At 47.3% G+C, this 13,228-nt stretch overlaps 1 protein-coding gene across 1 annotated transcript; it reads left to right on the top strand.

Annotated features, from left to right (window-relative positions):
- The first annotated feature begins 6,711 nt into the window (after positions 1 to 6,711).
- On the top strand, positions 6,712 to 11,828 carry CHST4 (carbohydrate sulfotransferase 4). The gene is made up of 2 exons (XM_074913333.1): positions 6,712 to 6,847; positions 10,676 to 11,828. The coding sequence occupies exons 1-2, from the start codon at positions 6,825 to 6,827 to the stop codon at positions 11,826 to 11,828; spliced, it is 1,176 nt and encodes a 391-aa protein (XP_074769434.1). The 5' UTR covers positions 6,712 to 6,824.
- Positions 11,829 to 13,228: the final 1,400 nt, after the last annotated feature.

The raw sequence follows: 13,228 nt of genomic DNA on the forward strand, positions 1-13,228 counted from the left end.
TGTGTGCTTCTGCCCGGGGGCCACTTTGGGGGTCTCCCAGTTGGTGAGGTAACAAAAACAAATTTATTCTTTGCATTTTGTCTGTGGTTTTGTGGTTGTCACCATGTCCTACCTGTGCCAGCTCACATGCTCATCCACAGCCACCCACCATCCCTGTCTCAGCTGGGGAGCACCAGCTGCATACCCTGGAGGAGGCTTGCAGTGTGCTTCTTCTCTCCTCTGCACTGGGCTGGACGCGTTTAGGAGGAGGGTGACCTACCCCAGACATGGGGACCCAGACAGTGAGGCAACCAAGTTCCTTCCTTTCCCAAGGAAGGAACTTGTCAGCTCATGAGCAAATGAAGGTGAAAGTACAGGGCCGCAGCTTCTAAAGGGGCTGGCAGCAGGGCCCAACCCAGCAGGGCCCAAAGCTGCCCCTGCAGGTGGGTTGGGCTGGCTCACACCTACTGGCAATGAGGCCATCAACTCCTCAGGTGCTTCAGGAAGGGGAATGCGGCCCAGCCCCTGGTCCTGGTCTCACCCCACCTCTCTCCAGCGGCCCTGACTGCCCACAGTGGGGCTGCAGCCTGGAACAGTCCCCCAGCGTCTTCCTGCCAGGGCCATGGCCCTTGGCCCTGAGGGTCTGGCTGAACCGGCCTGCTCGCCACCAACATGTAGGCGCCCTGTGCACCTGCAGCGGGAAGATGTGGTCTGCCCTAAGCCAGACCCAGGACGGCTGCAGGGAAACAGTCTGGGGGTGATCAGAGAGGCCCTGGTAAACCAGGGCCCAGCCTGCTGGGGAGCTCAGGTGAGGCTCGAGCATGCATGGGAGTGGGAGGGGAAGACGGCCCCAGGGGAAGGCAGCCGTTCAAAGCTGTTTTGTACGTGAGGGTGGGCATGGAACCTCGTTTTTCCAGGCTGTGTGGGCCTGTCAGAGGCCGGATGAGCTGGCCTGTTCATGAGGGCTGGAGGAAGAAAATACTTGGTGTATGGCAAAGGGAGGCACAGATTCGTTTCCACAAGGGGGTGAAGTGGCCGGGAAGACTGTGGGTGTAAGAGGAGGCAGCAGCAGTGGGCTGTAAGGTGACTGACTGGGAGGGATTTTGCAAACCAGACTGTGAGAGGGTAGAGGAGCTCTGGAGGAGAAAGAAGGCTCAGCATGGGCAAAGTCTTGCTATTGACAGGACAGCCACGAAAGACAGCCTCAGCAGGGGTCCAGTAGCTGGAAGGCACCTAAAAGCTGGCAAGCTAAGCTTAACAACTGGTCAGAACAAGGTTGTGGTTATATCTTCTATATTGGCCTTCAGTCTGGGATCCCAGTGCTGTGGAAGACTTATGGATCTTCCTCATGGTTTGGTTGTGTGGTATGGGCTCTCCCTCAGTGCTGGGAGCCCGGACTGAATACCAGCCCTTTGCTTGGTCATGTCTTGTCTTCAGTTAGGTTATCTGACAAGGATCAGTGTTCCCTGAAGCCTTGCCACAGCAAACAGGTGCTGTCAGTAGCTCTGAGCGACTTATTTCCAGGATGCCTGACAGAAGTGGTTGATGTTAGCACAGGGGCTTCTGCACTCGGTGTATTGTGTGGACTATGCATGCTTCAGCTCTGCTTATTGCTCTTGTTCCTCTCAACTCTAGACTAGCTGTTCTACTCCAAGCTTCAGCGCATGTGCAGATTTCTGGTTTTAGACTGCCCATGTACATAACGAAGGCAGAAGCTGACCAGTGAAATTAATTCAAAAGCTGGATATTTTTTTTTCCTTACTATTTTTCCCTTTTCAACAAGGGGAATAGTTGTTTGCACTCAGCAATGGTAATTTCATGGTACTTGCCAATGGCTTGTGATCTACCTAAAAGTCTTCTGCTGGTCCAAACTGCTACACCCTCAGTAGCAACATACATTGGTTCCATTTTCTTTCGTTCTACAGAACTCGGGCAGAATTGTTCAGTTAAAAGCTATGCTCTGTTGCCTGCATGTTCCTTTATGACTTTCCTGCTGCCTACCACGTATCACTCTGTAGTTCCTGATGGCTGCATTTATGGCTCATTTGCCTTCACTGCATACTGGAGTACTCAAGTGTGTGTACATGTTTTGCAGTGGTTTGTTCCTTTCCCAAACTGTTCACTTGTCCTTCTCTTTGGATGCATCTCTCTAAGGCAAGATTCATTTCACCCAAGTTTTGCTACTGCCATCTGAAATCACGAAATTGTGGAGTCATTTTGGTTGAAAGGGACCTATGGAGCTTTATGGTCCAACCCCCTATTTACAACAGGGTCAGCAGGGGCCTTGTCCAGATGAGTGTTGATATCTCCGAGAATGGAGATCCTACAGCCTGTCTAGTCTCCTGCTCCAGGGTCTGACACCCCTCATTGTGAAAGATTTTCTGTTTGTATTGAGTGTCTTATCCTGTGCACCTCTGAGATGCAGCCTCCCCTAAGAGAGAGGAAGGCAACCGTCCACTGTCTGTGAACTTGAGGGTGCACTCTGTCCTATTGCTCGTGTTACAGATAAAGACATTAAACAGTATGTGCACAAAGATCTCTTTAATTTGGAAAGCTGTACCATCTCCACAGTGATATATAAATCCTGTCTTTAACAGAAGCATTAATTACCACTTCTGCTGCTTCTTTTTTGTGAAAACTATTATATTTTTATCTTTCTGACACTTCATTTTGTGCAGGGGCACTCCAGAAACATTTTCATTTGCTTTGATATTCTAGGCTCCACTGTTTCTTCTTTTCTGGTACCTTTCCCTTCCCACAGTGAAAATGGAAAAAATATTTTCTTCATCTGAAGAATATTTTTAACCTATTGCTATGCTTGACCTCAGGTTTTGTTTCCATACATGTAAAGGTTTTCACATGGAAATTCAGTTATCCAGTTTATCTAGAACATGTGTTTTGCAAATTTGCAATTTCTAACTATTGACTTTATGTGCTAATCATAATCTCTTCTTTGCTGTTGGTTTTACCAATCCCTCTGCTCCAATGTGTTTCATAAAGCATTTGCTGTATTACAGTAGAAAAGTTCCTTTCTTGTAAGGGTAACTTAGCTCTTTTGTAAAATAACTATTTACAGAGATGCTGCAACTGCAAGCAGAGTGGGGGAGGGAGGAAGTTAACCACCATCCTTACTGTTGCCTACTGCATCTTTGGGTCCTCCTGTGCCAATTCAGACAATCTGTCTATCTCAAACTGCTTCTAAACCAAAATGTAATTTTAAAACTTATCTCAAACACGAGGGAAAGGCCATAGCAACGTGAGTGCAGAAGCATGCCAGCATGCCCTTGGAGAGAGGTCTCATAGGACATCATAACAGTCCTTTGTCTCAGCTTTCCTTGTTCTGGAAGCCACACGGGGCAAGATCTGCTCTGGCTCAGGAAGAACTTGCTCTGGATGGAATTTAGCTCAGACGTTGCGCCTCTGCTCCTACGTGTTCTGGAGCTCGCCTGACTGCTGCCTTTCCTTTCCATCCCCTATGAAGATGATTTCTAAAGCCACCAGAGGGACTGTATGCAGCATCCCTGCCAAAAAAAAAAAAAGCTATTTCCAAAAGCCAGAGTTCTACTCTGTTGCTTCGTCCCTATGGAACTGATAAGCAACTGACATACGAACTTTTTTTTTTTTTGTTTAAGATTACTCTTTGTTTTCTGCAAGGAGCGGGGTTTTCCCTGTGCATTTCAAAACACAAAAATGCAGCAGTATGCAAAATCCAGTGATTAGTAGGGTAGGTCACGCACAGTCCCTGTGTGAGTGGCCACAGTGTAGCTTTCTGTCACAGTCAGTTCCACAGAACCATACATTTATGTCTTTACAGCTTTAGTGGTGCTAGCTAGAAAACACCCATACTCCCTCTGCTTTGAAAGGGAGATCTCCTCCTGTGCCAAGCACTCGCCAGCGCACAGTCACTGCGCTCTTACAAATCTCCCTGATGTCATACCTTTGGGATGCAGGAAATGTGAACCATCCCATCACACCCCTCTTGCAGGTGTATTGTGACACCGGGAACTAACTGTTCCCTCTAAATAAATATTAACAAACACATGAGAGACACTTGTATTCTCTTGAATCTGTCTTTCTGCCAGGAAGGCAAGAACAAATGGCAGCGTATCGGTCCTTGCGTTTGGGTCTAAATGTTTTTCAAAGGTCAAGGTTGTGATCTGAGTCAGGCAGGATGTTGCAAGACAGCAAACTTTCCTTCAGATTTTATAAGACAATGACCCTCTCATCTCTGCCTGGAGTCCTGCCAGTGAATAAACATTGCTGTCTCCTATGGAGAGTGCTTTCAAGGACAGGGCTCATGAGACAGATGAGTTGATGTGCTAAGGAAGAGGAGAGAAGGATGCAGAACGTATGAAGGCCTTTCATCAGTCTGTGTCCCCTTGTATGTTGCACAGGGTTGTGATCTATCTTGCGTGTGACAGATGGCTCCAGGGTTAATATTATTCCTCTGACTTAGTCACATGGGCTCCTTCTGCAATCAGTGGAGACAGAGATTTTCACATCATGATTCCCATGAACTGCTTTAGATATCAACCTGGTATGAGTTGTGTTCTACAGGGCATGTGAGACCAGATACTAAAATCCTGTATAGCTTAAAGACTGTGAATAGGGAGAAATTACTCATTGTCTCTCTTGATTAAAAAAAAAAAAAATGTGGTATTATCAAATACAGTTTTTATATGCCAGGCTCAAAACAGAGGGAAGTAGTTCTCACAACATGCAGCCAAACATATTCACATTGCCGTGGAATACTGTTGATGCCAAAAGTATCTGTGAGTCCAAACCACGATTGGACAAGTGAATAGAAAAAAAATCTAGGTGCTGTGAAATGCAAAGACAAGCTTGATCTCGACTGAATTTAGACAGCTTCAGTGCAGATGTCTACTCACAAGCATCACCCCCCATTCTTGTCACAGCCAACAGAAAGAAACAGGAACTCCTAAGGCATCACTCACTAGCTTATTCTGGACACCTGCATTCGGAGAGATGAGTCATGTACTCCAGAGTCTGTTTCAGGCCAGGAGAGCACCTAAGGAGGAAACATCTTGTTCTCTTCCCTGGGCATCTACTCTTGATGATGGCAGGAGACAGGGAAAGGGGTTGGTCAAACCTTTCAGCTGAGCTGGTTCCTCTGCTCTAGATATGCCTTTTTCCCTCATCAGACTATCAAAGACATGCCCTCAGGGAGGGAGTCTTCTCCAGTGTCAGCACTGAGGAGTAACCTCGAGTCTCTACCTCTGACATCACTCCTCAGCCTACTCCTACAGCCTACTGCTGCTGCACTGGGTCAGGTGTGCTCTGTGTATGTGTGCTGGAAAGCACAACACACATTGGTTGCTTCTTCAAGGTGTAAGAAATTGGAAGTCTGGCTGCATGGGCAGTTCACAGGGATCACTAGTCTCTGAGTCCCCAGAAAACACCTTTAATCCTGGAAAAAAGGTAGAAGGCAGAAATGTGATCAGCCATCGTGCGAGGTGGAAGCAAGGTGTACAAGGCCAGGTGTTATGGGGCTGACTGCCATGTGAATCCTAGAGTGGTCTGGGTTGGAAGGGACCTTAAAGCCCATCTAGTTCCAACCCCCCCTGCCCCGGGCAGGGACACCTTCCACTAGGCCAGGTTGCCCAAAGCCCTATCCAACCACATAAAGTCTTGCTGATAATTCTGTGTCAGTGCAGGGCATAGCAACGTGGAGCTGAAATCCAGGTTGCACAGAACGTTGCATGGTTCTCTGCAGGGCCCTCACTGGACCACTGCCAGCTCTCACCTTGTTTCCCAGCCCAGGTTTACCGGGGCTTGACCATCTGTGTTTGCAATGCAGCAAATGAAAGGGACCATGACCTGCCCCATTCAGGTTGTACCTCCTTCTGGAAGGACCAGCCTTGCCCAGATTTTTTGCTTCTGCTGTCTCCTATACTCCACTTGCCTCAGAGCAGCTCACTGAGATCCCTGGAGACAGGGGACACCATCAAGAGAAGGTCCACACCTCTCCAGACGGTGTGACAGAAACGATGAGATCTGGAATAGGAATGACCCAAAGCCATTGCCTCTGCATGGTGGCAGAAAACCATGCGTTTCTCTTGAGCCCAATGCTGTCCTGCTTCACTACCTCACCTGGCACAGCCCCACTGCAGCTCCAGCACCCTTGTGAATCATTAACAGCCCAGGCCCAGCTGCTTCTTGCACAGCTTCTCCATTAGCACAATTTTCTTTCCGAGCCCTCAAATGTTTTACTCAAGCACAGCACAGACACAAAATTGTCAAAAAGACTTTATGTGAATCTGCATCTGCTGACAGCGTGGCAAGCAGCCAGAGCAATGGTAGGTACAGGGCCTATCTCTGCACTCCAGGTGGGCAAGCTGGTCCTTGCAACAAGGATTCCTGTTTGTCCATTGCTCTGATTCTCCACAGACATCCCTGTTCCTCCTTTTACAGAGAACAGTCTCATTTGGGGCTTACGATGGGACTTAACATAAAAGCACCTCTCACTCTCCTTCTTAAATTTCCTGGCCCTTCTTCTTTACTACCAGTGTTTGGTTGTTTGTGCCCCTGCAAGAAACTGCCATTCCCATGCTTTGTGGCTTAGTGCAGGGTGGAGTTTTCTCGTGTAAGGCTGGTCAAAGTAGGCGGGCGCTGTAGTCACAGACCTGGGACATACACAAATGAAGGGGTCAGGAGGAAGCAGGCACAGGTAGAGGAGAGAGCTGAGCACATGTGTATGTGGGAGCCCAGAATGACAGTGGAGTGCCAGAACGTGAACACACAGCTGCTGGTGCAGTGGCCTGGAGGAGTGTGTACCACAGCAGTGTACGTGTGCGAGAGCCACTTTGCTTGAATTGGATCTGGTGATGCTTCAGGAGGACTTGTTAAGGTGAGATTTTCAACCATTTTTTGGTATCTGGTGTGGATGCTTTGGCACCCAGAACTGCATTCACTGCTCATGCTCAGCAGCCTGAACTGGGAGATAATTTTTGTAAAGTACTGTAAACATATAGATGCCACTAAATTCCTCCATGATTCCTGTGCAGACAGAAACTCTTGGTCTGGCTTAGAGGGTAGTTCCTGTTTCTCCAGACTGTCTTCTCAGTGCCCCTTCTCAGCATTTCCCACTAGTGACAGTCATCCCATCTCTTATCTGAATGGGCAGATTGTTGCTTCTAATTCTGCAGAAGCTGATCAGGCCAAATCGAAGAAGAATTTGATAAAACTATTATTGACCATCAGTGCTATTCAAGACCAGTGTCTGGGGCTTCCCTGATACCAGAACCTCTTCGCTGGCACTACGGCAGTGAGGGGTCTGGAGAGCTCCTCCACGCTCACGCTCAGCCAGTCTGCATAGCACGAGGTATTTGGGGCTGTACTGTCATAACCCACCCCAGACATGCAAAGGTTCAACAAACCCATACTCTGGAGACATACCATCCACGCTTGGGGTGCGTTTGGGAGTATGTCTCCCTGAGACTGCTTGCTGCTTTCTGTAATGCTTTTTCTTTGCAAAGGATCGAGCTTTTCCAAGGCCCCTGTGTGCTTCTGGAAAAGCTTAAAACACTTCATTTTTTTTGGAGACTCTAGCTGCTCAGACAGGCAGATCCAAGGTCTTTGCTTTCTCATATGTGTGCTGTGGGATTCTAACATGGTGACACTGGATTGTCATATTTTTCAGTAGTTTCTGTTCCTCATCCTTAGTGCCTGAGATTCTTCCCGTTCCTTCTGTTCTCAGCTGAATCCTGGCTCATCTCTCTGCCAGCAGGCAGTAACAGTGTGCTTTTTCTTGTTCTGCAGCTGAGAATGTCTCAGTCATTCTGGGCTGATCTTTAGTCTGCAGTCCTGTGAGGGCTTCATGTTTCACTTTTCCAGTATGAAATTAACTGAATCATTTGTGACTCTAGATGTTTGCTGTAGGTAAAATGAGGTTGAGACCTTTGTTTAGAAACTTCCCAGCTGCCATGATCAAGAGATGCAGTGGTGAAAAATCGTTATGTAACTAATCTGGTAGGACCTTTACTGCTTTTTGCTGCTCCTCTATTCCATTTCAAGGTGCACGCAACTCATTTTAGTTCTTCTCCCCTCCCTGTGGGACAGACTGGTCAGGGCAACAATCATCAGTACCTCTCATGTAAGAGTGAAGAAGCTGTTGAGGCTGTGGCTTCACATGAGAACACTTCTACCAAGAGCCATCACAGGGATGTTCTGCATACTCTGTGAAATGTCTAAACCATCCAGCTGTCCCACCCTGGTTGGATTCAAGATAAAAGTCACCCTTGCTTCCCCAAAAAACCTGAATCTGTTCTCTTTGACCCGTACTTAGGCTATTCACACACAGGTTTCCAGAGAAACAATGATTTCTGTGATTTTTAAATCTGCCTGGGTTCATGTCTGCTCAACAGAGTTTTTCCCAATTAAGAGCTTCTGGCTATAGTCCAGCAACTCTGTCAGAATAACTATATTAATGGTGCCAGATGGGAATGACATCATCAAAGTTCGTTTGGAAGCCGGGACTTTTGGTAAACACTGCTGTATTCATTTACAAGGAGGAAGCTGGTACATGACTTATTTTTACAACAGTTGTTGCAGCTCTTCCTAGGCTTGGTCCAAATGTCAACCTGAATCAGCTTCTTGCCAGACCTCAACACTACAGTCCATTTGTATGACCAAAAATTCAGTGGGCTTCTTGTCCAGGAGACGAGAAGCATGTGTTTCCTCACTAAATACAGAGCCCCATCCTTGCAAGACTTTACTAAAATAAAATTCATATTGTGGTAACACTTGCTGGCAACGAGCAGGCTTACCCGTTAGGCTAGGTGTTGTCCTGACTCTAAGAAATCATAATTGCTGCCTCATAAACACTAAACTCAAAGCAAGCGCACAGCAGGTAGATTAGATAAACAAGTCAATTTATGCATATATGGTGGAGGGAAAGATGAGTGCTGTTTGTAGTTGGTTAGCAGCAGTGCCTGTACCTGGAAATCCAAACATCAGTGCTACAGGAACTGAAGTCATGGGAGGAGGCACCTCCATGTAAATTAGTCTGAAAGCTTTGCTGCAGAAGGAAGCTGAGGCAGGGCACAAGGAGGAGGTTAGGAAAACTTTCACTGGGAATGTTCATGCGTTACCATGGACCCAGAAGAGAACATGGTAACCACATGGCATGGAAGCAGCGTCTGCACCGTGGCTGGTTGGGGCACACTTTGTACCTCTGCTGCTTTAGCAGGGAGGCAGCTGCTCGGCGTGGGCATGGCTGCCTGAATTCAGTTCAGACATGGGCTTCACAAAAGCAGTGTTCAAAGCTGTAGGGACCTGGGCTCCAGTGCTGCTCTGTTCAGGAGGACTTCCCGCTTGCCCTGCAGCCCTGGAGGCCCTGCTCTCTCTGTCCTGTCTGGCTGTGGAAGCATCTGGAAGGACCAGCCATGACTGAGAGCTAGTAAGGTTTTTTAGTTTCAGTTCACCTTGAGAAATGTAAAGTGATTGCACTGGCCAGAGATTCCAATATCCACTGCAGGGCAGCTCCACTGCCAGCCTGGTTCCAGGTGAGGGAGTACGCCGCCGTGCTGTGTGGACTCCTGTACTACTGGGGCAGCCGTCCCCAGTGTGGCTGGTGCTGCAGGCACCCCCGCGTGCTCTGCAGGCACCACTGGGGAGGGGGGAGAGCACACAAGAGGGGAGCAGTTGGCAAAGCATGCTTTAATGTACTTTTAAAAAATCAGGTGAATGCCTTCTGCCTCAGAGGCTGTCCCTGATGATGTACTTCCTGCAGATTCCGTGCCAGCAGGTACACAGGCTGTGAGTTGTCCCCAGGCAGCACAATGGACATTTTCCCATAATGAAGTCATCCTCAGCAGGTAGAATAGAGGTTTAGGCCAAGAAACAAGGAGCCACCTTTGGGCAGATCTTTGAGCTGGACTGATGTATCGTACCTCTTCGCATAAAAGACCTATGGGATGAGTGGGATTGGAGGGAGGGGTAGCAGTATACAGTCCTTAAAAAGGAGTTAGGCTAAGAAAGAGGTTAGTTGTAGGTAAGCCTGCCTACACAAAGATGGATGAGATTAAACCCTCATGGGCCTTTCTAGAAAAATTGCCTGCGACTGTGGAAGAGATATTGTTGTGCTTGAATTTCTTACAGTGCCAGATGACTTCCTTTGGTATGTGAGTTTTTGGCTGTGATAACAATAAATGTTTCCTGAAATTCCAAAAAGAATGTAAACAAAAGAAATGCAAATCTGCATTGTGTTTTTTACAGCATTCTGGTATAAAAATAACATCTATACAGTGGTCAGAGCGGGAGCTTAAAAGTAACAATGTGGAATTGTTGAATTCTCCACAAAAAACATTTGTTCCATCTTTCTTCCATTAAAAATTGCTGGGATCTTGTCTGCAGAGATTGTTTACACTAAATACACGTTTGTGTGTACTGACTTATTTCAGTACATTGAACTAACTCTTAAACTTTGCTAAAAGTGCTGACAATCTTCTCTGATCTTCTAAGACTGCATTAGAACAGCTTACTGACAGTGTGTTACAGACAACTTTCAGCCCTGAAGTATTTATGCTCTTTCCAAAGACATCTGTTCTCACAGTATCACTGGTAGTGTGGCAGTTTTCCAAAACCATGAGCTTGCAGAGGGATTGGCAGGAGCCTGATGCACCACATCCTGCCTTCTTCCTGATCCTGTGATGCTGAACTTCCTCTGTCTTTGCAGGTCCCTTGCAACTGTGATGAAGTCTAGAAGGGTGCAGGTGTTCCTGATTCTGGCAGTTCTGTCCTTCCTTCTGATCCACTTCCACTTCCTACCCTGCAGCAACAATGCCCCCATGGAAGAAAAACCTTCTCCGGTCCACATCCTCATTCTCTCCTCCTGGCGGTCAGGATCTTCCTTCACTGGACAAATCTTCAGCCAGCACCCCAGTGTCTTCTACCTGATGGAGCCCGCGTGGCATGTGTGGGTTACGATGTACCAGAACAGTGCTAAGGTCTTGCACATGGCAGTGCGGGACCTAGTCAGGTCAGTCTTTCTGTGTGACATGTCTGTATTTGATGCTTACATGTCTAGCCAGAAGAAAAAGTCTGATTTATTTCAGTGGGAGACAAGCCGAGCCTTGTGCTCCCCCCCTGCCTGTGACTTATTCAGTCGCAGTGACATAATCACTGCAGGCAACTGCAAAACAATCTGTGGCAAATACCCGTTCAGCAAGGTGGAGGAGGCTTGTAAAACTTACAGCCATGTTGCCATCAAGGAAGTTCGGTTCTTTGACCTGAAAGTTCTCTACCCCCTTCTCACTGATCCATCCCTGAACCTCAAAATCATCCACTTGGTCCGTGATCCTCGGGCTGTGTTCAGGTCCCGAGAGAATACAGTGGGAGACCTGCAACGTGACAGTAACATTGTTGTGGGGTCCCAGAGGACAAAGGGAGAAATGGGGCCTTACAACACAATGGAAGTCATCTGCAAAAGCCAAGTTGAGATTTACAAGGCAGGCAGTCGGGCCATTCCCAGCTTCCTGAAAGACCGCTACCTGCTGGTTCGCTACGAAGACATTGTCAGAGACCCGCTAGCGAGGGCTGCTCAGATGTACAGATTTGCAGAACTCCATTTCACACCTGAACTCCAGAAGTGGGTGCACAACATCACCCATGGCAAAGGGCAAGGAGCACAGGCCTTTGAAATTGGGTCCAGAGATGCACTAAGAGTATCCCAGGCCTGGAGGAAGACCCTTCCCTTCCAGAAAATAGAAAAAGTGCAAAATGTGTGCAAGGATGCAATGGAATTGCTGGGCTACCGGCTTCTTCAGTCTGAAGAAGAGCAAAAAAATATGACACTGGATCTTTTGTTTGCCCAGAACTCCTTTGAGTAACAAATTCTGGAGGCAGAAAAGCTGCTCTCTGCATCTACTTTATGAAGGCTGCAGAGTGGGAACTGTTTACAAGAGGAAAAAGAGGACAAAGGTGCATGCATACATGTGTAAGTGCAGGCATGGGTGTGCTATGCGAGGACAAGTAACACATGAACCCTAACTGCACTCACAGGAGCTTTCTCAGCAGCACAGGGTCACCCTCCAAGGCCCCTGGAGGCTCAGCCACAGTGGAGGCTGAAGTAACCCAAGTCTGTTTTCCGAATGAAGTCCATGGTTTATGTGAAAGAGGAAGTATGTGTGGGCTGGAGCAAACAGAAAGGAGTGGGACCAGATGACTCAAACACCTCACAGACCACAGCTAAATACTAGTGAAACCACAGGGAGCAATTGCACTGCAAAGGAAGAGGAGTCATAAATGGAAGCTGAATAAAGAGAACATTATTTGTCGTGCTGCCACCCAGGATATTTAATGCCAGAAGAGACGTGGGGATAAGCAGACATTGATTTCTGGAAAGATCAATTTTTCTTAATGGTTGAGTTTCAAGCCCAGTTTTTCTCTTGGTCCTTTCCTGTGCCTGGGCATCCAGCCTTGGTGGCAGTGTTGGGGAAATGTTTGTGTTCACTTACTGTATGATGGGAAAATGGAATAAACCAGCTATAGTTGAAAATAAAAACTTCTGGGTTTGCGTATGGGGACACATTTCTGGGACTATATGAATTGATTCATTTTTCAGCTGAAATAATTCTGTCTCCTAGCTTTCAAAACCAAGAGTAGCTGTTGCCCTGGGAGTTCTCACAGTCCACATGTGTGACTGAGAAGAATTCATGCTAAGGTTGATACTGTAAAGACAAGGTAAGGATACAGATTCTGTTGGTATAAATACTGGAACGGGGAAGATAGGTTTATGGCAGTGGACTGAAGAAGCTGAGAGGAAAACGGGAAGTTACCCTATTGAACTATTTGGTGAGAGTCTTCCCTGTCAGAGCAGAGCAAAAGTGTGTTTAATAGATTCTGCCATTCTCCACCACGTCCATTGGAGATGCCCTTCCCCCACCTCCGATAGGAATATGTAGCTCAAACCTGAACAGCAGAATTATTTTTACCTCTTTTAACAGTGTTCCATGAGACAAGGAGAAAAGCTTGTTACCAGACTTGGGGGGTGAAATGCCTACAAATACCTCCTTCCAAACATCCTATTTCCTATGTAAATTGCATCCCTTTAACATGCATCTGTTTAACGGTGCATTCATGTTGCCCCAGAGCTGGAATATTTCCACTACTCTGCAGACGGCAAGGCAGCTGTCCGAAGGCAGGATCACAAGCCAAGGGATGAGGCTCTGTTCTGAGACTGTGCATCCTTGGGAGAAGGTGATCGAGGCAAGGCTGGGCATTGGAGGTG

This window comes from Athene noctua, chromosome 9, assembly GCF_965140245.1.
Source record: "Athene noctua chromosome 9, bAthNoc1.hap1.1, whole genome shotgun sequence".
In the NCBI taxonomy this organism is placed as follows: Eukaryota; Metazoa; Chordata; class Aves; order Strigiformes; family Strigidae; genus Athene; species Athene noctua.